At 41.8% G+C, this 27,279-nt stretch overlaps 1 protein-coding gene across 3 annotated transcripts in view; it reads right to left on the bottom strand.

Moving 5' to 3' along the window:
• Positions 1–26,746, bottom strand: part of TMEM245 (transmembrane protein 245) — a 108,610-nt gene extending 81,864 nt beyond the window's left edge. For 2 of the 3 annotated variants that reach the window (XM_035016120.1, XM_035016122.1), the window contains exons 1-4: positions 25,801–26,746; positions 16,563–16,680; positions 14,817–14,918; positions 949–1,065 (exon numbers count right to left, since the gene is read on the bottom strand). In XM_035016120.1, the coding sequence (XP_034872011.1) occupies positions 949–1,065; positions 14,817–14,918; positions 16,563–16,680; positions 25,801–26,475 (1,012 nt within the window). In that variant the 5' untranslated portion in view covers positions 26,476–26,746. The remainder of the gene's footprint in view (positions 1–948; positions 1,066–14,816; positions 14,919–16,562; positions 16,681–25,800) is intronic. The other variant, XM_035016121.1, reaches the window with a different exon arrangement.
• Positions 26,747–27,279: the final 533 nt, after the last annotated feature.

The raw sequence follows: 27,279 nt of genomic DNA, 5'->3' as shown, positions 1-27,279 counted from the left end.
CTAATTTGGAAACTGCATGTTGGTGGGTGTGGTAGATAACTTAGAAGAAGAGTAAGTTCATCACCAAAACATCATCCCCTCCTTCATTCTGAAAACATGATTCAATGTGAAATAAAAATGTGTTTTCCTACCACTCCAAATGACTTTTCTTAGCTGATCCCTCCTTTCAAGAGTTTTCTAAAGTCAGTGGTTCAGGAAGAGCTCACCAAAAATATTCTGTAACTGCAAATCCCCTGGCTCTAGTAGACCGCTTGGCACAGAGATGGCCCTTTCCATTCCTAAACCCTGTGTGAGGACAGTGTGACTTTAAAGCTGATGTAAATCTACCAGGTGGATCTCTTAGGAGCATGGTATCCAGAACAACCAAACAGCCCACTTTAGGGGAAACAGTTAATATAGTAACAGCATGAGGCATGCAAAGCAAACTTTGAGAAGTAAAGCAAGAAATGCCAGAGAAATGGATGACTGTAAGAGAGAGAAAAAAAAAAAAAGTTGGGTCAACAACAAAAGCAAAATGTAAAGAGAACAAATGTAAAGACAGCAAAATAGATCAATGGAGAAGAACTGACAGCTATAGAAGTGGAAAATAAGGAAAGGACTGAGTGGGAAAAAATATGGAAAAGGTACACAGGGCACTAAGAAAAAAAAATAAAATGAAAGGAAAGTGAGAAGGAATAACAAAAGAAAGATAAGCTTTTTTTAAAAAAAAAGGGAAAAGATAAAGATTCAAGATAAGAAACATAAAAAGGTAAATAATTAAAAGCATGAAAAAAGTGATTATGTGAGAACAAAGATGAGAGGAGGAAAAAGTATAAAAAGAGAAATCAGAGGAAAAGGAAGGACCAGTAAATTACATTCTGTGATGCTCATGTCCTTAAGTTTATCCTTTATAAAGCGTCTTTCATTTTCAGAATGATTTTGAAAACATTCCTTTGTAAGGTCAGTTACCTGCAGGGTGGGCGGAGGGCGGGTCCTCAGGGTTTGATTCGTACCCTGTGATGGAGATGGCCAAGGTTGCCAGAGTAGAAGCTGCCATGGAAATAACCTGCCCTGGTAACTCTGCTCCTGTAAAACAAGTATGTGTTTTTACAACTTTTTAAAGCAAAGTGGGAAACAACTGTTACAAGCGGAAATATAGTCCTAAGATTTCAAAAGCAATAAAACAAAATGGTTATTAACTGATCCACTGGACCAAGGGTTCTTTACCAAGGGAGAATGCTTAAGAATCAATAGGAAAGTCTGCTAAAAATCTGGCTCCTGGACTCTGCATATCAGTCTCCCTTAGGAACTTCACACTGGTGCATGCAGCTCAGAGTGGAGATCTAAATGTGGAGTCCTGCTTTTTTACTTTTTAACTTCACAACTTAATGTAAATGCACATCTCTGCTGAAAAACACTGCCACACCAAGTCTGTGAGTTTCCTGAATGCAGACTGTCTTACTCTCCTTTGCATTACTAGCTCCCAGTACCGTACGGAACAGCCAACACTCAGTGCCCTCGATAAGAACATTCCATGAATGAATAGGCAAACATATGGGTACAATGCAAAACCATATAGCTCCATAAGGTGCATAACTCAGCACAGGCAAAATCCACCACTGAGAGTCTAAAATACATTACTCTGTTTCATGTTATATGTTCCCATGTTAAGTTCCTAAAAGGTAGTACACCAAGCTTAATCATTTGCACTAAACTCAAATAAAACACTTACCAATGAGGTCTGTCTGTAATGGTCAGCCCTTAATCTGCTATGGCAGACAACACAGACTAGCTCACCCAGTGCCAGGTTCTAGCATGCTTTCCTCCTCCAAGGGACTGGAAAGCTACAGACTATACTCCTTAGATTCCCTTGCAGCTAAGGTCCCATGTATAAGGCAGTTTCTACCAAGCAGGCACACCTGTACAAGACCCAGAAGACCAAAGTGGGACTGACTGTTATTTGGGCACTCGAGTGTCAAACAGTCATGGTTTTTCTGCAGGAACTTACTTAGCAGAAGTTCTAAAAGTTCTGCTATCTGATCTCTAACTTTGTGGCATTTTGCTCAAATAGTCCTTTGGTGTCACTGAGCACTTTTTCTGGTTATACTGCTTCTGCCTCTGTCAGATCCAAGCTTAATTGTCTGGTCTTCCCCAAAATTCTATATGCTAACCAATATCTCTTTCTATTCTAGCTAGTGTGGATTCTACTGTCCACAACTAAGAACATTAACACTCACCAAATCATACACCCATACTCATAGAGATGGGACCTCACTTTTGGTAGGCCAATATACAATGTAACAACAGAGAATTCTGCCAAACCAATGAAAATAGCTTTGACCATTCAGAAAGCCAATGAATTTCAGCTCCAAATGAATTCCACCTACTCAACAAATCCAAGGCTGGCCATGTCCCAGAGACAAGTAGTCCAGGCCCTGAAATGGCTCACCGGTAGACCGAACCATCAGGATCAAGAGCATTCATCTTACTCAACCATATCCTATTCTTCCTCTAATAAATGCCTAACAGAGGTATGTTTTTAGACAATCCAAGAGAAATTCAAACTCATGATCTGGGAAGAGAACAACTGGGACCTATTCTTCTGGCCTAAGTATGTAAGGTGTTTCCTACACGCCAATAAGGGAACAGGTTGAGAGGGAAAGACGCTGTCGGGGCGCCTGGGTGGCTCAGGCATTAAGCGCCTGCCTTCAGCTAAGGTCATGATCTCAGGGTCCTGGGATCGAGCCCCACATCGGGCTCCCTGCTCGGCGGAAAGCCTGCTTCTCCCTCTCCCACTCCCCCTGCTTATGTTCCCTCCCTCGCTGTCTCTCTCTCTGTCAAATAAATAAATAAAATCTTAAAAAAAAAAAAGAAAGAAAGAAAGACACTGTCTTTCATGTCTCACATGTTCTCATCACTCACTGTATTGAACGCTAGGGATAAAGACACAGACTCTACCCCCATGGAGTTTAGTGGAAGAGACAGATACGAATTAAAGAACCACATGGAAAAAAAAAATTCTTATCATACTTAGGGAATAATTTGTTAATTCACCTTAAAGAAAAAAAAAAAAAGAGGGGCACCTGGCTGGCTCACTTGATAGAGCATGTGTGCTACTCTTAATCTTGGGGTTGTGAGTTTGAGCCCCATACTGGGTGTACACATTACTTAAAAATAAAAAATTAAAAAAAAAAAACCACACAAATGTGAATGCATACAAACTATAGTGACTGCTATAAGGGAAACATACTATTTTATGAACTCCTAACAGAAAAAATCTGACTTAGTCTGGAGAATCAGGAATAGCTTCTCTTTAAGAAATGAAAATGAAGCTGAGAATCAGACAACAAAAAGAAATAAAAGGCATACAAATTGGCAAAGAAGAAGTCAAACTCTCACTCCACAGATGACATGATTCTCTATGTAGAAAACCCAAAGGACTCCACCAAAAAATTGCCAGAACTGATACAGGAAATCAGCAAAGTCACAGGATATAAAATCAATGCACAGAAGTTAGTCGCATTTCTATACACTAACAATGAGGCAGAAGAAAGAGAATTCAAGGAATTGACCCCATTTACAATTGCACCAAAAACCGTAAGATACCTAGGAATACACCTAACCAACGAGGTAAAGGATCTGTACTCTGTATAGAACACTCATGAAAGAAATTGAGGAATACAAAAAGAAATGGAAAAACATTCCATGCCCATGGATTGGAAGAACAAATATTGTTAAAATGTCTATGCTACCCAGAGCAATCTACACATTCAATGCAATCTCTATCAAAATACCATCAACTCTTTTCACAGAGCTGGAACGAAGAACCCTAAAATCTGTATGAAACCAAAAAAGACCCCAAATAGCCAAAGGAATGTTGAAAAAGAAAATCAAAACTGGAGGCATCACAATTCCAGATTTCAAGCTCTATTACAAAGCTATAATCATTAAGACAGTATGGTACTGGCACAAAAACAGACACAGAGATCAATGGAACAGAATAGAGAACCCAGAAATGGACCCTCAACTCTATGGTCAACTAATCTTCAACAGAGCAGAAAGGATATTCAATGGAAAAAAGACAGTCTCTTCAACAAATGGTGTTGGGAAAATTGGGACAGCCACATGGAGAAGAATGAAACTGGACCATTTCCTTACACCATACACAAAAATATACTCAAAATGGATGAAAGACCTAAATGTGAGACAAGAATCCATCAAAATCCCAGAGGAGAACATGGGCAGCAACCTTTTTGACCTCGGCTGCAGCAATTTCTTGCTAGACACATCACCAAAGGCAAGGGAAACAAAAGCAAAAATGAACTACTAGGACTTCATCAAGATAAAAAGCTTTTGCACAGCAAAGGAAATAGTTGACAAAACTAAAAGGCAAAAAAAAAAAAAAAAAAAAAAAGCCTAAAAGGCAATCTGTGGAATGGGAGAAGATATTTGCAAATGTCTTATCAGATAAAGGGCTAGTATCCAAAATCTATAAAGAACTTACACCCAGAAAACAAATAATCCAGTCAAGAAATGGGCAGAAGACATGGACATTTCTCCAAAGACAACATACAAATGGCCAATAGACACATGAAAAAATGCTCCACATCACTCAGCATCAGGGAAATGCAAATCAAAACCACAATGAGATACCACCTCACACCAGTCAGAATGGCTCAAATTAACAAGTCAGGAAACGACAGATGTTGGTGAGGATGCGGAGAAAGAAGAACCATCTTACACTGCTGGTGGCAATGCAGACTGGTGCAGCCACTCTGGAAAAGTTAAAAATAGAGCTACTGGGGCGCCTGGGTGGCTCAGTTGGTTAAGCCACTGCCTTCGGCTCAGGTCATGATCCTGGAGTCCCCGGATCGAGTCCTGCATCGGGCTCCCTGCTCAGCAAGGAGCCTGCTTCTCCCTCTAACCCTTCCCCCTCTAATGTTCTCTCTCGCTCTCATTCTCGCTCTCTCAAATAAATAAATAAATCTTAAAAAAAAAAAAAATAGAGCTACTGTAGGACCCAGCTATTGCATTATTAGGTAGTTATCCAAAGGATACAAACACAGTGATTTGAAGGGGCACATGCACCCCAATGTTTATAGCAGCAATGTCCACAACAGCCAAAATATGGAAAGAGCCCAAATGTCCATCAACAGATGAATGGATAAAGAAGAGGTGGGATATATATATATAGTGTGTGTATACATACACACGCACACACAGAAGAAGATTACTCAGCCATCAAAAAGAATGAAATCTTGCCATTTGCAATGATGTAGACAGAACTAGAGGGTATTATGCTAAGCAAAATAAGTCAGAGAAAGACAAATACATGATTTCACTCATATGTGGAATTTAAGAAACAAAAGAGATGAACACAGGGGAAGGGAAGGAAAAATAAGACAAAAACAGAGAGGGAGACAAACCATAAGAAACTCTTAACCACAGGAAACACGCTGACGGTTGCTAGAGGGGAGATGGGGGAGGGTATCTGGGTGATGGGCATTAAGGAGAGCACTTGATGGAATGAGCATTGGGTGTTATATGCAACTGATGAATCACTAAATTCTACCACTGAAACTAATAATACACTAAGTTAATTAAATTGAATTTAAATTAAAATAAAATAAAATGCCAAAAAAAGAAAAGAAAATGAAGCTGATATACAAAGGATGAGAAGGAATTCATCAAGAGAATGTAAAGAACAGTATTTTGGGCAGAAGGAAGTGAGTAGGAAGGCTGTAAGCGAAGACACTAGCATGTTAAAGATAGTGTAAGAAGGTCAGTGTGTCCGGATCACAGCTAGCAGGAAACCGGTATCTAATAAACCAGGCTGGACATGGTGAGTCAGATGATGCACATCACAGAAGATCAAAGTAAGTACTTTAGGCTTTATTCTGAAAGGAGTAGGAAAGTAGTGAAGAATTTTAAACAGGGTAATAATATTTCTACTGAAATGTTGAGATAATTGTAGCTTTACATGCAATTTTAAGAAATGAGGACAGAGAGATCTTGTCTACCCTTTACGCAGTTTCCCCTAGTGGTAACATCTTGCAACATTGAGGCACAATACTGTGATCAGGATTATCATCATGGACACAAGATACAGGGCAGGTTCATCACTGCAAGGATCTCTCATGTTGCCCCTTCAGGAGCACACCCAGCCGCCTGGTTTATAAATAAATGAACAGTTTTGAGATATAAAAAGATGACTCTTGCTGTCTGGTCAAGAGCAGATTGGAGGGGACCAAGAATGGGTACAGGGACAGAAGTTAACGGCAATACTACAGGCAAGACATGATGACAGCGTGGTCTGCAGCAGCTAGCAGGGGAGATGTCGGAAAAGTGGCCGCACTGAAGAGGCAGGGAGTAGTCAAAGTGGACCAGACGTGATGATGAACCCATGAAGGAAATGAAAGAGATTAAGGGTCAAAGGTAAGCCCCAAGTTTCCAGATTATGGTTATACAGATAACCACAAGGGAATACCATATTGACAACCATGGAGGGAAACGGAGGAAGATCTGAACATATTAACATGCTTTTTTAGACTTCCAGACAGAATTTTCAAAAACTGATTACACCGGAGACAAGACAGGACTTAGCTTTCTGTGCACCCAAGAGAGGTTTCTTAGGCTCCACTCGAGAAAGAGGATGGGAATGCCTGATGACTAATGGCCTGGGACAGCACAGCAGAGACAGAAAAAGACCCCCAGTCAGAATGCAAACAAAGTATTCTCCCTTATGTAAGATTAAAGACTAGTCAAGGGTCCTAAATTACTAAACCCGCCTCTTCACAAGTAATTTAATCAAATAGTGACTCATCTTTGAGAGATTCTGAAAAATAAGTCCCTTGTATTAAGTCGCTCCACAGTAATGATGTTACAGCTCCTTAATTATGGATTTTCAGGGTGCCTGGGTGGCTCAGTTGGTTGGGCGACTGCCTTCGGCTCGGGTCGTGGTCCTGGAGTACCGGGATCGAGTCCCATATCGGGCTCCTTGCTCGGCGGGGGGTCTGCTTCTCCCTCTGACCCTCCCCCCTCTCATGTGCTCTCTCTTTCTCATTCTCTCTCTCTCAAATAAATAAATAAAATCTTTAAAAAAAAAAAAATTATGGATTTTCAGTTCGGCTGCAGTTTGACTTATATTTCTCAACTCCCATTAAATCCTCATTCACCAAACAGGTGATAAGAGGCTGAGAGCCAAGTCCCAAGCTCAGTCTGATATTTAGATGATCAGTTATGATTCAGTACATTAGGAGCTAATGTAAACACAAGTGTAGCATATTTGAGGAGCACAGAAAATGGAAACCTAATCCATGCTTGGGAGGTCAGGGAAGGACTTCCAAAGGTGCTACCTGACAAGAATGGTAAAAGATGCCACTCTTTAAATCGATTTAAATATGTTATCCAGATTAAAAAAAAAAAAAAAAGACACAGCAAGTCTGTCTTGGAGAGGAAGAGGCTGGTATCTCAGAAGGCAGAGGGAGAAAAGGTTTCCCAAAAGACAAAAAAAGCAGGTGTAAAGACACAAAGGCAAGGAAAAGCAGAGTGTCCTGTTCAAAGAACTCTAAGAAGTCCAATAAGGCCAGGACGTATGGTACAATGAGAAGAGCGAAAAGACGCAAGGATGCAGAGGGAGAACGGAGCATCTCATACTTACTAGGCACCCAGGCAGTACAATCCATGCAACCCAGTGGCTGGGAGCACAGGGGCGGAAACAAGACCGTCCAGGTTCAAATCCCAGGTCTATTCCTTACTAGCTAGACGGCCATGGGCAAGTTACTTAAAATCCTCATGTATGGGACTTATATAAAATCCTATTTCATGTGACATTTAAGTGAAACAATACATATGAAATAATCAGAACAATGCCTGGTATGAAGGGCTTGCCCAATAAATGTTAGCTATTTCAAAACCATTGGCTTTGATAGTATAAACTACGAGCATAAGCCACTAGCACTCCTATAGTATTTGTCTGTGCTTCTCATCCCCTTTCTACTTCATTGTATAGCCATTTTCCTAGATCTTATGCCCTTAGCCACATTTTTAGATCTCCCCAGAGTTATGCGAAATATCTTGCATCCAATAGGCACTGACAGACTCAAGGAAAAGACTAGTAAATTAAACCTTCACAATTATCGCTTAAAGACTCTCCAACTTGCTGATGTCACTAAAATAATGCAGTAAATATTCAGTGAATCATAGTTAAATCAATGAAAACTATGCAATATCATCCTCGTTGATACACAAACAATTCGACAAATTTTTAGAGTGCCTGAAACGTTGCAAAGGAATGAAAAGAGTAGCACACAGGGAAAATCCAGAGTACCTGAAAATTATGGATGTAAGATCTGATGACTGCTCTTATTCATCAAACAGGCACTTTAATGATTTCCGCTTTAGTGAAATCATCACTTGAAAAACCCCAAGGGTTCTGGCAGAAATGATGAACTAAAAACACAAGAACGCCAGGACAGAGAATCTAGGCAAAGTCACAGTACTCGAAAAGAAACCCCAGCTAAAAATAGGCACACAGACAAGGGCACATAATCTTGGGACCTCAGAACTATAAACCAAACAAGGAAAGAACATCCAAGGTTTCAAGTATCAATCTACCCAGGGACAGGGCCAGCGTCAAGTGGAGGCCCAAATAACAGGGACCTAACACAAGGCCAAACAAGCAGGACACTAACATTAGCAGCCTAGCACCAGGGGATGGAAACTCATGGTCTGGCACGTAAGACACCAATCACATGTTTGGACAGTATCTGTTAACACGGCTAGCGCAACAACGGGCAGAACAGTGTTTCTAATACTCAGAGGATGATACATTTCGAGAACAGTCTAAATAAGGAGATACTCCATCTACTTAGTGCTCATTGACAGCGATAGTGGCAGATGCCAGAAATACATCCAAGGATGCTTACTGGAAGGGGGCTCTACCACAGGCCAAGTAAAATCTCCCAGCATGCAAAGTTCCCTTTGAAGAAGGCTTCTGTTTCCATCAATAATGTGGAAAATATGCCTCCCTCTCAGTGGCTTCTAGTATCACTTCATTATACTACTGGTCAATAGCAAGGGCTTGGATATGGACCAGTAGGAGCTTCTCTAGGCCTCTTTAAATGACTGTGTCAGACCGGGCAGTGACAGATGAGCAGTAAGAAATTTAGTTTATTCCTTTTCTTTTCCCAGTTTGGGCTCAACTGGACCAAACTTGTTCACTCATATTACATGTTACCCCAAAATGATTAAGGCAACTACTAAGCCTTCCCTGCTTAGGTATTTCTGATACCTTCCTAACACCTTCCTAAGGTATTCCCAATACCTTCCCTGCAAGGTATTTCTTTCTTTTTTTTTTTTTTATTCTTATGTTAATCCCCATACATTACATCATTAGTTCTAGATGAAGTGTTCCATGATTCATTGTTTGTGCACAACACCCAGTGCTCCATGCAGAATGTGCCCTCCTCAATACCCACCACCAGGCTAACCCATCCTCCCACCCCCCTCCCCTCTAGAACCTGTTTGTTTTTCAGAGTCCATCGTCTCTCATGGTTCGTCTACCCCTCCGATTTCCCCCGCTTCATTCTTCCCCTCCCGCTACCTTCTTCTTCTTCTTTTTTTTTTTCCTTAACATATATCCTGCAAGGTATTTCTGATCATTTATAAACAATCACCAATATTTGGAGGAACAGACCCAACTGTACTTGCCCTTACTTGTCAGACTGGGTGTCCAGGTTATCAAAGGTACATCTGGTGCTTGTTTGCCTAGCTTTTGAAAAAGCACTTCCAAGTGTAAATTTACTCAGAGTAAATGACTTTCTGAGTCTACGTTTCTTCACCTGTAAAATAAGTACCAACAAGGGCACCCAAGTGGCTCAGTCATTAGGCGTCTGCCTTCAGCTCAAGTCATGGTCCCAGGGTCCTGGACCGAGCCCTACATTGGGCTCCCTGCCCAGCGGGAAACCTGCTTCTCCCTCTCCCACTCCCCCTGCTTATGTTCCCTCTCTCACTGTGTCTCTCTCTGTCAAATTAATAAATCAAATAAATAAATAAATAAATAAAATAAAATAAGTACCAACCCCAATGGATTATTAAGAAAATTAAATAATATAGCATGTTTAAAGAGCCCAGCAGGGCCTCACTCATGTTGCTATTATTAACAATGTGAGTGTTCTTTCCTCACAAGCCAAGGGCACACCCTGAAGCTGGATTCCAGGTTTCTACCAAATGAGACATGATCCAGGAGGCAGAGAAGCTAGTTCCTGAACTTGTGGTAGGCCAATGGGGCCCACAGGTAAGACTGAGGAGCTCACAACTACAACTGAGTACAAGAGAGATCAGCAGTCACTCCCTTTTCAGGATGACTGATGCTTGTTCAAAGAGCCTGGTAAAGGGGAAGAACACCAGGCTCAGGGTCAAGGACCCTAAGTTTTAAATCTTAGCTCTACCAGTCGCCTGTGGGGGCAAGTTACTTAAACTCTGAAATTAAATGCCTTCATCAGCAAAATGGACATATCTACTTTACAAGGGTTTTTTGGGGGGGGGAGGGGTTGGGGATTATTTATGGATTTAAAAAGTACATTTTAAAACACAGTACACACTTAACATTTTTTCCCTCCATTATCTTGGAGTTCCAGAAAATGCCAAGTAAGAATTCCCAAGGTCTAAGAGAAAACCATTGAGTAAGGCCCCTGGGTTCAGAAGGAACCACTGAAACTAACTCCACGATGATCCACAAGAAGAGTTTTCCAGATCTAGGAACTAAACAGCCTTCATGCTTTGATCCAAAGGATTTATCCTGTGAATCCAGTGAACCATACGCCCTAAAAACTCCTACAACAGCAAGAGTCAAAGCTCAGAAGACACAGAGAAAGATGCCTACCTACACAGTTGACTATCAGACACATCCTCCAGTGGGATAGTGGAAATGATAAGGAATAAATGCACACATTGCTACAGCAGTGCATTTAAGCCTTCCTGGGCCTAAGTATATTAGAGTGACATCTCAGGACAGAACTGACTATAATAAAAGAGAAAGGCTGTCCTGATATGGACTAGATGGGTTGAGTTCTGATGCCTAAAAAACAAGGTTCTAGGGGCAAGAAGACTCAGAAATTTAGGGGAAAAAAATGTTTAAAAGGCTTATTTTATGATGAATATTATCTAGACTAGAAATTTGTAAAAGGACTCTAGATCAAGAATAATCTATTCTGGGGGAGCCCGGGTGGCTCAGTCGGTCGAGTGTCTGACTCTTGGTTTTGGCTCAGGTGATGATCTCATGGTTTTGGGATCTAGCCCCAGGTAGAACTCCGAGCTCAGTGGGGAGTCTGCTTGAGATTCTCTCTCCCTCTCCCTCTGCCCCTCCCTGCACTCTCTCTCTCTCTCTACAAAATAAATAAATCTTTAAAAAAAAAAAAAAAATTCTGAAATAGACTGGAATGAGAGTAAACAAAACAAAACAAAAAACAACATTTCCAAATCTGTTCTCAACATGTATTCTGTGTCCCTGTGATTTCCTTCCTTGTAATAGTCTAGAATACAAATACCAGAAATCTGGCTGGCATGCCAACACATCACTATGCTGGGTTTATCGCTGATAATAATAATCAAACATGAAAAATAATAATGATAATAATCAAATATGGCCTTCTTTCTCCCACAGCTCAAAACTTGGTCTTAGAATCCCAACTGCACAGCTCCCTCAGCTGCCATCACCAGCTGACTAAATTTTTTTTTAAGACTTACTTGAGAGAGAGAGAACAAGCAAGGCGGGGAGGGGCAAAGGGAGAGGGTGAGAGAAACTTTATCAGACTCTGCGCTCAGCACAGAGCCACCACAAGACTCAATCTCACAACCCTGAGATCATGACCTGAGCCAAAACCAAGAGTCGGAGGCTTAACCGACTGTGTTGTCCAGGCGCCCCATAGCTGACTAGAATTTACACCCAAGAGAAAACCCATCTGAAATCCGTTTTAACCTACATCATTCATATACTTGCAGCAACATATTTACGTAGCCCTGGACAAAAGCAGTCAAGAAAAGAACACTGTCCTTAAGAAATTAAAAATAGAACTACCATAGGATCCAGCAATTCCACTTCAGTGTATTTATCCAAAGAAAACAAAAACACTAACTGGAAAAGATTTATATGCCCCCATGTACATTACAGCATTACTTACAATCGCCAAGATATGGAAAAAACCTGTGTCCATCAATGGATGAATGGATAAAGAAAATGTGGTATGTGTACACAAGAGGAGGAAGGGGAAGGGAAGGGAGAGGGGAGGGAGGAGGGGAAGAAGAAATCTTGACATTTGCAACAGTATGGATGGATCTTCAGGGCATTATGCTAAGTGAAATAACTCAGAAAAAGACAAATACCATATGATCTCACTTATATGTGGAAACTTACACACACACACACACAAACGCACACCAAGCTCACAGATACAGAGAATAGATTGGTGGTTGCCAGAGCTGGGGGTAGGAGATAGAAAAAATGGGTGCAGGGGATCAAAAGGTACAAACTTCATTACAAAATAAATCATAGAGATGTCACGTACAGCATGGTGTCTAAAGCTAATAAGACTGTACTGTGTATTTGAGAGTTGCCAAAAGAGGAAGTTCTCATCACAAGAAAAAAAAAAACTTGTTTGTACATACATAAGGTGACAGATGTTAACTAGACTTCTTATAATCACTTTGCAAGGTACTGATCAAACATCAAATCATTGTTGTATACCTGAAACTGATACAATGCTGTATGTCAAATATATCTTGAAAAAAAATTAAAGAAAAGAAAGAGAGGACTTTCCAGATGAACAAGAAAAAGAAAACCGTCCTGGGGTGAAGGGTGAGGGATAAGCTGAGTTATCTGAATCGTCACTATGAGCAGAAAAGGGGTGGGAGGGTGGGGGAGAGGAGATAAAGCTACCAAGAGGAACAAGACAGCTATTGTGGAAAGCTTAGTGGTCTAAGCTTTCCACAATAGCTGTCGAAACAGGAAGTTCACGTCTACTGGGCTGATAGAGAACCACAGAGTCTAACAGATTGTGACCAGGAAGACAGGTTGAGCAAAGAAAACCCAGAAAGAGAGCAAAATAAAATCTTTCCTATTTTCCACTATCAGAGAGAGAAGGTTTCCAAGCAAAATAATAACCAAAGAGCAATTTAATTAAAAAACAAAGACAAAAACTATGAGATAGCATTACAAAACACCACAAATAGCCTTGCGATTAGCATAAAATGAAGAGGCTGAGGATAATGTAGAAGTATACCGGACACAGAAAGGTGCTCATGACATAAAGTTTAAAATGTCGATTACAAAAGAGAACATTCACTATGAGCCAATTTTCTTGTGTTTTAAAGCCTGAAGGCACACAAGTCTTAAGGCACTAGTTAATGTTTAGGTGGACAGTGGGGTTTTGAATGATTTTTATTTTCTTTTTGTTCATTTCTCCAACTTAACAACAAAATATTGGAGAAATTAATTCTTTTTGGAAAATCTGCTGCGATTAGTAATTTGCTTTTACTGCATGTATAGCCCTCAGAAAGAAGGAATGAATGTCAGGTGCAGTAAAGTTGTGTGTGCTCAGACCCACCTTTCCAGTCACAGCGGTCTCCACAGGGACGGATGAGGAGACGTCCACTCTGATGATCCGTTAGTATCTGGCCACCCCACACCTCACCTTACAACTCATTAGAGACCGGTGTCTTTAACAAACTGTTTCTGGATATAAATCACTTGCAACCAGGGCATTTCAAAAATACTCTTTAGGAGAAAATGATATATTCAGCTTGGTACTGGAAGTTCCAGCCAGAGCAGCCAGGCAAAAAAAAAAAAGGGGGGGGCATCCAAATTAGAAAGAAGTAAAACTATCTCTTTTCACAGATGACATGATCTTATATATGCATGATCCTACAGAAGCCACAAAAAACTAATAAAGCTTATGAATAAATTCAGCAAAGTTGCAGGACCCAAGATCAACCTTGAATTTGGCAATGGTATTTTTACATCAAAAGACACCAAAAGAACAAGCAACAAAAAAATTAGAAAACTCATAAAGATGTGGAAATTAAACAATACAATTCTGATTAACCAATGTGTCAAAGAAGAAATCAAAGAGTATCTCGACCCAAAGAAAATGAAAACACAACAAATGAAATTTATGGGATGGAAAAGCAGTTCTAAGAGGACAGTTTAGAGTGATAAATGCCTACATTAAGAAAAAACATATTGGGGCACCTGGGTGGCTCAGTAGGTTAAGCGTCTGCCTTCGGCTCAGGTCATGATCCCAGGACCGCACATTGGGCTCCCCGGTCAGCAGGGAGTCTGCTTCTCCCTCTGCCCTTCCCCTGCTCAGGCTCTCTCTCTCTCTCAAATAAATAAATAAATAAAAGAAGGAAGGGAGGGAGGGAGGGAGGGAGGGAGAGAGGGAGGGAGGGAGGGAGGGAGGAAGGAAGAAAGGAAGGAAAAACACAAATAAATAACCTAACTTTATGGCTAGCTGCTTAACGGGTACAGCCTTTCCTTTTAAAATGCCCTAAAACTAGATGGAAGTAGTGGTTGCACAACAATGCAAATGTACTAAATCCACCTTTAAAAAGTTAATGGTTAATTTTATATGAATTATACCCTTAAAAAATGAAAAAAGGAGGGAGAGTGGGGCACAGTCTTAAAACCTAAAATATTTTAAACATGTTTATCTTCTGTTCAGAAAATACCAGATTTTAAAACAGATTTAAAGCACTTTCATCATTGCATGTTTTTTAAATAAAGCTACTTTCTCAAATACTTCTTTAAAGTAACATTAATAGAATGCCCTATTTCTTACCAGAAGACTCTTTCCCATTCTGTTTCTCATACAGCGTGCCCACAGACATCAGGAAAACAATAACCAGGAACACTGGAATTCTCCATGAGCCAGCCAGGGATGCTGAAAATTATTAACAGTTAACATTTTTAGTTAAATAAAAATCTAGCACTTGTCTTTAAAAGATTCAGTTTATTCTTAGCAACAGTATCTGAAGGTAAAGGTTAGATTTAAAAAAAAAAGACTCAGTAGACTGACAGAACAATTTGGCATAGATGTCATTAACAAAATTATTTCACAGGGAAAAAAAATTCTTTTAAAGGCCATAAGACAGATGAAATCTCAGTTCAGGACTCCTCTCAGTTAAATCCAGCCCTGCTCTGAGGCCCCTGTTCTAAAGGACTGGGTATGTGCCAGCCTACCCTGAATGGGCTTCTATCACCTGAGGAATCAAGTCTGTTCTCAGGCACACCAGCATTTAAGACAATCCTGAATTCAAGCCTTTCGCTTAACCCCAAAGTGACCTGCATCAGGCACAGAACCTAAAGTCACGACTTCATTTCCTGAAAATACCACTGGGTGTGAACTCCCATCTCTCAAGAAAGGGTGAAATGGCCCAAAGGGGCACTGCAAAAAGCTTCAGTGTATCCTCAGTGTATAGGGCAAAAATGCTAACATTTTTCGTCCCTACCTGTAGCCATTTGCGTTTCCCTGAGTTGATCTAGAGCCCCCTGGACTGCCTATTTCCCTCTGCTGTTTTCCCCAAATTCAAAATGAGTCACATCAGACATCAGGGGATCTTGCTAAAATATAACATACTCCTTAGGATTCCAAATCAGCAAAGCTAGAAAGTAATGTTTTGTTAATGTTTTGTTCCACATCAGACTCTAAGCAAAGACCTTTAGAGTGGTAAGTGCCTACATTAAGAGAAAAAGATATTGGGGCGCCTGGGTGGCTCAGTAGGTTAAGCATCTGCCTTCAGCTCAGGTCATGGTGGCTCAGTAGGTTAAGCATGGAAAACTCTGGTTTTTAACAATAAGCAGCTCTAAAGACTACTTTAAATAGGCTAACTACTGCTCTAGATTACTGAATTTTGTATTTATTAGATGTTTCCATAAGCTTAAGACTTGGAGATAAAAGAGTCCCTGAAAAAAAAAAAAATCACTCTGCAATCTCCTAGCAGCCACCCAGCTAACAGTAAAGAGAACTCATTACTTGAAGCTGCTGACAAAGATCGTCCTGACATTGAACAGATTTGTCTCCCTGAAGCTACTCGTTGCTCTGAATCTCTCCCTCATGGTTACAGAGATCTGTTTAAACCACTCTTTCACATCATAGTCCTTCAAATATTTGCAACATATATTTTATCTCCTCCTTCCCTCCACCCATGGAGCCCAGTCCCCTTCTCTCATCCTGAGTAAACACCTCTGGTTCCGTAACTATTGCTCACACAGTTGACTGCTTATCTATATCCTCCTTAAGTTTGACACTCAGAAGTGGCCATGACAGTCCAAGGGTGCTCTACTTTTTAAGATATATTTATTTTTAAAGGACCTTTTGAAAATGAACATTCAATATCATTAAAAGACATGTTAAAGCATAACATTTGTATTAAAGATTAAAGAAGGATTAAAGCACAACAATTTCTAAAGATTACTTTAAAGAATGTTAAATGCAACATACAACACTACAAAAAAAATTCACTTGAATTCACGTGATCAGCCTCTGCTGATCTTAATCTAGACTTTCTTAGAAAAAGGGACCCACCTAAATGAAAAAGCAATATAATCCAGACAGGAATTGAAACTGCTCGCAAGTAGCGTTCAGTGCTTGCATTCCACTTGAATGAAACAGTCAACACATAGCCAACTACCAACGTCCAGATCTTAAATGAAATATAGACACAGTTGTAAATATATACACATGAAAATAAACATATAATTATACAAAATCTGCACACATCTATATAGCATGAGAGCTGTGGATACAACACAGCTAAGATGAAGGTGGTGGTGCTAAATGGCATGGGTATAGGTTTTCCTCTTCTCTCCCACTCCCCCTACCGTGTTCCCTCGCTGTCTCTCTCTCTGTCAAGTAAATAAATAAAATCTTTAAAACAAACAAACAAACAAACAAAAAAAAACAGTTCAAGCCTGCAGAACCATACAAATTTAACCTGGGAATTCAGAGACTCTGAGGTAGGGCTGGAGAGCTCAAAACAAAACCTTGAGTATAATAATGGTACCCTTACATAACACTTACTACGGACCAGACTCTGTTCTAATGCCTTATATATATGAACTCATTAAATCCTCATCACTCCAGGACATAAATATTATTGCCATCCCCATTTTACAGATGAAAGAAACTGGGACTTCAGGGGAGTGACCTGCTCAAGGTCACATAGCTAAAAAGTGACACAGCCAGGATTAGAACCCAGGAATCTGGATCCACAGTCTGCTTTCTTAACTGTGAGAGGAAAGAAGGGTGGTGCTAAAAAAATAAAGATGAAAAGCTGCTCCGGTATTCACAAGCAAAAATAAAAACAGTCTGTTTTGGCAACTACAAATTGTTGAAATAGAAAATGATCCTCAGCAAATGGTGGCCTTCAGTGGGTATGCCATACAGGGGTGATCAGCCCCACCCCATGAAACATTTAGTCAGTAATTCAGGTAAGAGACTAGAAGGCTTATTACTTGAACTCCCAGATTACACAAAACTGGGAATAGTCAATGAAAACTGAGATGACTATAATGATTCAAAATAATACGCTGAAGCTAGAAAATGGCTAACTAAAATAAGACTAAATTTAATAGAAAGATACAAAAATCTGCTCTTAGATTCAAAACTCAACTGCACAAGTACTGAATGGGAAGAGGACAGCTAAGCTGATCTCCAGCTCAGTGTGAGTCAGGAGTGTAAGTGGTGTGAGTGCCTATTAATAATGCTCATATCAGGGGAAATGATTGTTTCAGTGATGTTTGCACTATCGAACCACAGCAATAAAATTCAGACTGGGAAAGGAAATAGAAATCACAACATAGGAGATACAAATATAGATGGGGGAGAAAAAACTGCTTAGCTTAGAAAAAAGGAGGAAATATCAAGATTTGATAACTATCTTCAAATAGCTGGGAAAATGTCTGCTGGGAGAGGCATTCGCCTTAATTGCCTGTGGTCCTGAGAGCAGGAAAAATACGTGGGAATTAGGAAGCCGCACATTTCAGCTCAATATGAAAATAAATTTTTCTAACACTACAGCTGTCTAAAAATGGAATGTTTTATTTGAGCAAAAGCTGTCAGGGATGACAAAGCAGGAGTCTGCTCTCAGTGAGAAGCTGGCCTAGAGGATCACAAAAGACATATCCTTTCAGACTGTGAGCCTATGTTTTTAAACTGATCTCCAGTAAGTTTCTCGTCCTTACCTGGACTCATAAGGAATCAGTATCACCTACAGGGAGAGAAAAGACTTCATATTTCAGATTTTTTAAGGGAAAAGCATGGTCTAAAGAGAAGCACGTATTTCCACCTAGTAAACCTAAAACTCATGGATAACCTCATTTCACTTTAAAATAACCACTTATTAAGGGCGCCTGGGTGGCTCAGTCGGTTATGCGTCTGAGTCTTGATTTCCGCTCAGGTCGTGATCTCAGGATCTCAGGGTCATCAGGCTGGGCACTGGGCGCATGGAGCCTGCTTAAGATTCTCTCCCTCTGGGCGCCTGGGTGGCTCAGTCATTACGCGTTTGCCTTCGGATCAGGTCGTGATCCCAAGGTCCTGGGATCGAGCCCCGCATTGGGCTCCCCGCTCCGTGGGAACCCTGCTTCTCCCTCTTCCACTCCCCCTGCTTGTGTTCCCTCTCTCGCTGTGTCTCTCTCTGTCAAATAAATAAATAAAATCTTTAAAAAAAAAAAAAAAGATTCTCTCCCTCTGCCCCTCCCCCACTGCCGCTCACAATCTTTCAAAAACATAAATAAAAATAAAAAATAAAATAACCACTTATTAAATACACTCCCCAATTCCACTTCTAAACTTCGTTTACAGAAGCACTACAGGTTGTGCAGAGAGATATGAAAATGTTCACCATGGCACCATAAAATATTAAAAAATTAATAACCTATGTGTCATTTTATAAGGGACTCTTTAAATAATGGTACCTCGAAAAACTGGAATAATTATTCAGGCTTTCAGAGACGTGATGAATATCCACATTCAATGACAATATAAATGCAAACACGTATAAATTTATAATGGTGAAAATACACTTGCCAAAATATTAAAAAATATTATCTCTGGATGGTTAGATTTCAGGGGGTAATTTGCTTCTTTCTGTTTTCCTTCAAGTGCTGAATTTTCAAAGATTATTATATTTATAAATAGCAAATGTTTTTTAACTTAAAAAAAACTCTTTTGGCTATGGATTTTTTTTCCAATATTCTCAAGTGTCTCCTCAGAAAAGAGTCACAGAATATTATTAGCTCAAAAAGTATGACCATTTGTAAGCACTTGAGATTTTTTTTATTAAGCCATATTATACAAATTACCAATGTTTAAAAAAATATTTATCAGATTATCCTAATACAAATTGTGAGCTACAACAATCTGATAGGAACACTTATTCTAAAACATCTGGAAAAAAGTTTTTTATACTACAGTACTAAAAAGAAAGAATTTTATCTATAAGTGCTAACAAGGAAAGATGTCTGCAATACAATGGTAAAGAGCAAGGTGCAAAATTTTATATTTATGTTACCAATTTTTATTTTGTAAAACAAAAACCCTATATTTTATATGTTCACATAAGCATACAAATAAATTTAAAAGGCTATTCATCAGGGGCGCCTGGGTGGCTCAGTTGGTTAAGCGACTGCCTTCAGCTCAGGTCATGATCCTGGAGTCCCGGGATCGAGTCCCGCATCGGGCTCCCTGCTCGGCGGGGAGCCTGCTTCTGCCTCTGACCCTCCCCCCTCTCATGTGCTTTCTCTCTCTCATTCTCTCTTTCTCAAATAAATAAATAAAATCTTAAAAAAATAAAAAAAATAAAAATAAAAAAAATAAAAGGCTATTCATCAGTTAACAATAGTAACATCTACACAGTGGGAATGGTGGCAGAAAAAAGAAATTATTCACTTTACCATATAGACTTCTATGATGCTTAAACTGATTCTTACATAACAAACATGTTTTACTTGAATCAGTTTTTGAAATTGCTAAATATTCTTTAAAATAACTTGACCAAAAGTAAAGCTTTGTACTTTCAGATTTCATACATAATTTCTAGGATGGATTCCTACTAGTGTGTCCTTAAAAGTTTTTTTATTTGTCTCTATGTTTAGCCTCTGAGCAAACCTGTTCAAGTATGAATTTTCTTCCAGCCATAAATCAACGAACCACAGTTTATATATGAGGTCATACTTTCTCAAATTTATGTTCTTTAAAACAATGTATCCTTCTCAAAATACACATTCAATACTCACTTTAAAGCACCATTGTGTGCCAGATACCATATAAGACGCCCCATAAAAACTGGCAACATTTATTTAGCACTACACGCAAACTAATAATCCAATTTCCTTTCATCTGGCTAATTAACCACATATGCTTTTCTGATTAAATAAAATATTAAATGCATTAGTAGACTTTGCTTTTTAGACTGTTGTATTTATCATCATGTGGCCATTAGCCAGAAAAATAACTTGGCTTGCTTCTGTTGCAGGTTTTTGCAAAACAGCTTCCTAAGTCTTACAGAGAGAATAAAACCACAGAAAAAGTACAATCCCAATTGCACAAATGTACAATGTTCGCTTCAGGTACTTCATCCTCCTTTAAAACAGCTTTATTCTAATTTGAAAACTATTCTCTTTTGCTGTGTGGCAACTTAGAGTCAAGAATCTTTTATGATCAGTCTTTGAGAAAGAACCTAAGCACTGGAAACGTTTCTCCTTACTGATGCCAGGCGAGCAGAAACACACCTAGAGAAGGGTTCAGAAGTGGGATGGGGTGGGCCTGGCTGGCTGACTAATGTGCACTTCCTAAGAGCCTCTAGAGCGCACTGACAAATACTTTGGAACTGTGCGAGGAACCTTAGAAATCATCCAAGCCAACCCCGCACTTCACATAACTGGAGTTGAGTAGCTCAGAGAAGAGCCCTGGTCAATCCAAGGTCACAAAACAAGTTATTGACAGAGCTCAGTTTAGAATTTACAGTCTCGGGGCGCCTGGCCGGCTTAGTCAGAAGAGCAAGTGACTTTTTTTTTTTTTTTTTAAGATTTTATTTATTTATTTGAGAGCGAGAATGAGAGAGCGAGAGAGCATGAGAGCGGGGAGGGTCAGAGGGAGAAGCAGACTCCCTGTCGAGCAGGGAGCCTGATGCGGGACTCGATCCAGGGACTCCAGGATCATGACCTGAGCCGAAGGCAGTCGCTTAACCAACTGAGCCACCCAGGCGCCCCGAGCAAGCGACTCTTGATCTCAGTTCAAGCCCATGTTGGGGGTAGAGATTACTTACAAAAAAATAATAAATAAATAAATAGAATTTACAGTCTTCTCAGCTTTCAACCACTATTCTTCCTACTTCATACTTCTTTTTAAAGTAAAATGGAAACAGTGGGGTCAGGGGCCATGGAGAAGTCAAATCTATCACTACTGCAAAAACTGTAAATGGTCTCCAAATTTTCTAACATGTCTGAACTAAGAGGGAGAGGAAGATCAAAACACTCCCAGCAAAGAAAAGGGGTGGGGGAGGGGTGGGTATTAGTTTTTCAGTTTTATCTTGACAACTCCACATCATGGAAGACGCCAAGGGCCCCAAGGACTGTGTCACATGTGAGCATGGTGCAACAGGTGATTTTTTTTTTTTAAGTGTTTAGAACTAAGTCCATACAAAATTCTAATATATTTGTAACTGTTTAAAAGAATTACTCATACCACAAATTACTGGTCTTTACTTGTAAGCAGGACAGAGTGTTAGGAGACTGAAGAAACACAAAAGTGAGGTGAAGAGGAACTGAACTAGAAGGATAAATGAGCAAAAAAGGAAAATACAGGTACTGAAGCCACTACAAAGGAAAACTATTACCAAGCCACTTGGAAATAGCTGAACAGATACAAAGATAAAAGAAGAAAAGAGATGGGGTGCCTGGGTGGCTAAGTTGTTAAGCATCTGCGTTCGGCTCAGGTCATGGTCCCAGGGTCCTGGAGCTGAGCCCCACATCGGGCTCCCTGCTCAGTGGGAAGCCTGCTTCTCCCTCTCCCACTCCCCCTGCTTGTGTTCCCTCTCTCGCTGTGTCTCTGTCAAATAAATAAAATCTTAAAAAAAAAAAAAAGAAGAAAAAGAAAAGAGATGACCAAGGTTTCTAGATGACTAGAATCCAAGGGTCTTTGGGGAAACATGTATGGTTAGCCCAGTCCTGATACTCTTTCATGTTTTTTCCCAAATAATTAAAATCAATTTTTATTTTAAAAAGTTAAATTAAAACATTTAAACACAATATAGTGGGGGGAAAACTTTTATAAATCCTTATCAAAGGTTACTCAGAATTTTGACAAAAGGACTTCAACTGCTGATAGGTCTGCTGAATACCTTTTACTGACAGAATAAACAGATCAATCTCTAAATCAATCTTTGCACCAACAAAACTCCTCCCTCCTTCACAGGATAATCGTGAGAATAAGACAACACCCATGAAAGCACCTAATCCAGCACCTGGCACGTGATAGATGCTTAAAAGTTGGATCTTAAACATATGAATTGTCAGCTATGTGACTTTTCTCCCTGCCTTTCCCATGTACATCCCTCTTCAGCAGCAAGCTCAAATTTACAAGTTGTCTAGAAAACATGGACTCTTTTTCAATACCTGGCAGCTCTGCTTGGGCTCACAGAACCACAGAGACAGTGAACTATGAGACAGGAAAGTTACAGAGTGGGCCCCTTGCCCAGTCACCCGACATTCCTTCACTTCATGTCAAGCCTTTATCAGCCCTTTTGGCTGAGAGCTGAGGACTCCCTGTCTGTTTCCCAAGTACACCTCTGCCCGCGTCCAAACACCCACCCCTAAGCGCTGCTTCAGGAAACCACAACTGCAAGCCTCATTTCTCTCAAACTCAGATCAACCTAGGGGACCTACGCGTTCAATTTAACCCCCTCTACCACTCCTACTCACTCCTAATTAACTCATACGGTTTCTGTTATAATGGCTTTGTTTCCCCCCCACCCCCCGGACTCCTCTTCTCCCAAGCCCTTCACTATAGCCAAACAGCTGTTTTAAGCCTTTTAAAGATCATTAATTAACTTGACCACCCTAACCCCCCTCCCCGCTGCAAAAGCAATACTGGCCCTTACTTCTCTTGCACTCATCCACAACTCAGATTAGGGTATTTAAGTAAAATACAAAAATGAGGGTTTCTCCTCTGTAAAAACACATACAAAACTACATACATTCAGCTCCAGGCACTTCTTCACTGGTACGCAAATTCCTCATCTCTTTTCACTGAGGGTAACTAGCAGAAATTCCCCACTTTCCACTAACCCTGCCAATTTACCCATGTATTCAACTTCTCACTACAGTATGAAATTACACTATTCACATGTTCGATCTTTTATTTCCCAATTTCCTAGTTTGGTGGATTCCCTATTTGGCCTTGCCTACAATAATTTATACTAAATTGCAGTATCAACAGTCAAAATGTGTCTGCCTCTGACAAGACTGAATTTCTCAGAATCAAGTCATAGTATTTATATTTCTTAACAACATACAGTAACCGGCCTTATATGAGCCATTCAATCAAGTGAACTGTGCAACAAGATAAAGGAGAAATAGCACTGAAGGTATAAATAACAGGGTTTTAAAGGAGCCGTGGCATACTCCATAAAAGCGAAGCGTGGCTCTCTTCACATTGTTTGACTTTGGAACAATCACATTCTCTGTGCCTAAGAAGCCTCTCGTGAAAAGTGGCAGGCATCTGGCAGTAAAAAGTACATTAACTCCAGGATCTCTCCCACCTGAAAAGCCAGCAGGCCCTCGGAGTTCAAAGGTCATTCCACATCCCTCGTTCCTACCACAACTGAAATAGCTCAGGCCACTTGGAGGCCAAAGCTGTCTGTCTGATCACACAGGCAGCATCCCAAAATTATGGATGAGGCACTCCTCAATACCTTGCTGGCCCATGACGCATGTTGTGTGTCTTCTCCATGAGAATATGTTTACATACAATTATATGCACCTTGAAGACAAAGCCTGCATCTTATTCCTTTTAAACCCCTACACAAAGCCTAGTATCCATCAACATGTTCAATCACCTTTCAATGGAAACTGAGAGGTAGCAGTGATAGAGCAAGAGAATACAGGAGTTCTGGGATCGATCATCACTTTTTTTTTTCTTTTTTAAGATTTTATTTATTTGGGCGCCTGGGTGGCTCAGTTGGTTAAGCGACTGCCTTCGGCTCAGGTCATGATCCTGGAGTCCCGGGATCGAGTCCCGCATCGGGCTCTCTGCTTGGCGGGGAGTCTGCTTCTCCCTCTGGCCCTCCCCCCTCTCATGCTCTCTCTATCTCATTCTCTCTCTCAAATAAATAAATAAATAAAATCTTTAAAAAAAAAAAGATTTTATTTATTTGACAGAGCACAAGCAGAGGGAGAGAAAAGGAGAAGCAGGCTCCCAGCTGAGCAAGAAGCCCGATGTGGGGGGCGCCTGGGTGGCTCAGTCGGTTAAGCGACTGCCTTTGGCTCAGGTCATGATCCTGGAGTCCCGGGATCGAGTCCCACATCGGGCTCCCTGCTCGGCGGGGAGTCTGCTTCTCCCTCTGACCCTCCTCCCTCTCATGCTCTCTGTCTCTCATTCTCTCTCTCTCAAATAAATAAATAAAATCTTTAAAAAAAAAAAAAGAAGCCCGATGTGGGACTCGATCCCAGGACCCTGGGATCATGACCCAGGCTGAAGGCAGCCGCTCAACCGACTGAGCCACCCAGGCGTCCCCGATCATCACTTCTACAAATACCCTTGGCAAGTCAAAGGCCTGTTTGACACATAAGGGGAATTATTTTGCAACTTGACGTCAAGGTGCACTGAACACTGACAAAAATGAGTAAAATTTTAAATGGTACTGTTTATTGACAAATTAGTCTTCTTATGCATTAAACATCCACCTGTTTTTAATAGTCCTCACTCAAATAGTCGGGTATTAATTGGTCTGCAATCTAGTCTGAGTTAGGAAATGTGCCACTAGATTATCTTTGAAATCCCTTCCAATTCGAAAGCTCCCTAATTTTCTAAGAATAAACTCAGGTGATCCAAGAATCACAAATCTACCTCTCCTTCACTCAGTCTGCTTAAGTAATCCAGGCGGGAGGCGGGGTACCTCCACAGGTGGTTCCCAAGAAGTAGACTGTGTGGTGGAGCAGGCCCAGGTCCCTCTCACTAAGTGTACCGAAATCATCTGAACTCAGAAGCGGCCCCGGCCTTTGAAGAACGCTTTGATTAGAACTTGAGAAACTTGAGTCAACCAGTCCCTTCTTCATCCCTAACTGGCCGTGGCCTGGTTTAAAAAAAAAAAAAAAAAAAAGTCACCTCTCCCATCTGCAGAATGACAAGCTGGACTAGGATCTGTAAGGTCCCCTCCTGCGGCCCTCCAGATGGCCGGAGCCCCCACCACCCTCCCCCTCCTCTGACCAAGGGTAAATTCAAGGCCACCTGCCGATGCTGAACTCAACCTGCAGAGCGGACCTGCGATTCCCAACCTGGGGACACGTCCCCCAAAGAGGATCTATTCAGATGGGGCCGGGGGACCAGGAGGCTGTTTTCGAGCCACACCCGCTCTCTCTTTGGAAGGAAGTGGGCCAAGTTCCTTAGCTGCCCGGGAAGGAGGGCGGAGGCTTTTGATGGTCCCCGCACTGCTGAGGGGGAGCTGCGCGAGGGCACCCCCCGGAACCAGGGGTGTGCGGTGAGGGGTGCGGCGCGCGCGTGCCCGCGGGGCCCGCGGGCGGAGGCCGGGCCGCCGCTCACTCACCCACAGGCTGCTGAAGTAGTCCAGCCCGCGGCAGATGAGCGCGCCGGCGTGTGCCAGCAGCACCTGCACGCCCAGGTAGCTGCCGAGGCTGTAGAGGCCGTAAAGGAGCGGGCCGCCGGCGCCGAGCAGCAGCAGCAGGCGGCGGCGGCGCAGCGCCTGCTCGCCCAGGGCCTCCACGCCGTAGTCGGCGAAGCAGAGCGGCAGCAGCAGCGCGGCCAGCACGATGGGCGTGTGCGCGCGGTGCAGGCGCTGCAGCCAGTGGCGGCCCAGGCGCGTCAGCGAGCTCTTGAAGGGGTGCAAGAAGGTGCCGCACAGCACGGCCCACAGCAGCGGCCGCAGGAAGGCCTCCAGGATGAAGTAGACGAGCACGGCAGCGCCGCAACACAGGCACACGAACAGCACGGCTCCCGTGTTGTAAAAGGCCTGCTTGATGGGCTTGTCGAAGCGCAGCGCCAGCGCCGGCGTCCTCGACGTCTCCCCGCAGCAGCCGCCGCCGCTTCCCGGGCCGACCGGGCGCGGGACCCGCGGCACCCGGCCCGGGGAGCCCCGGGGACTGGGCGCCTCGGGAGGGCCGCCGCCGTCGGCCATGGTGCCTCTGCTGCCGCCGCCAAGAGGCGGTACTGGGAAGCCGAGCGGGGGACACCGGAGAGAGGCAAGGCGCGCGGCGCGCAGCATTGTGGACGTTGTAGTTTCTAGCTGGGCACCGGGCGCCTACGAGACCCTTGGGGAACTACAACTCCCAGAAAGTATGGAAAGAGTTCCTTCGCCCCCGGGTTCCTTCGCCCATTGGTCCCTGCAGATCCAGGTAACAGGTTTCTGGGCTCAACATCTTCCGGGGGGGTCGGTGTGGAGGGGGGGAAGGTCCCTTCACCCATTGGTTAAAGTCAACTTTTCAGGAGGCGGAATTCCAAAAGAGGCACTACAGTCGCAGATTGAAATTCTAGGCGGTACATTAGAATCCCGGGGGTGGGGGGGTAGTACTTACGAAAGACGGACCCCCTACATTCAATTCTCTTCATTTATTTAATAAGCAAAGTATTTGCTCTGGTGCAGGACTTTAAATAGCGATTACCATACCGCAGACCCTGTTCCAAGTGCCTCATTCATTTAATCCTTAGAATAACCCTACAGAGAACATGGTGTTATTATCCCCACTTTACAAAAAAGAAAACTAAGGCACAGAGAAGTTAAGTACCTTGCCAAGGTCACACAGCTACTGAGTGGCAAAGGCATAATTCAAGCTCGGAATCTGGCTCCTAAGTCTGTTGTCTTACTTGTTAATACTAATTGGTCTGACTAGTGATCTTTGGCATATTTTTTAAAGCTCCTCGGTGGACTGTAAAGTACAGCTACTGTTGAAATTGGGGTTGATGTCATGTGAGAGCTATCTAAACTCCTAAAAGAGCTCTAGATCAGAGTCTCAAACTGCTACTGTTTCTTTTTGAGACCTGGGGTCAGGTTATTTAAGCCCCCAACCCT

This window comes from Mirounga leonina, unplaced genomic scaffold, assembly GCF_011800145.1.
Source record: "Mirounga leonina isolate KUSES-001 unplaced genomic scaffold, KU_Mleo_1.0 Mir_170, whole genome shotgun sequence".
Taxonomy (NCBI): domain Eukaryota; kingdom Metazoa; phylum Chordata; class Mammalia; order Carnivora; family Phocidae; genus Mirounga; species Mirounga leonina.
This window is presented reverse-complemented; position numbering and strand designations above follow the sequence as displayed.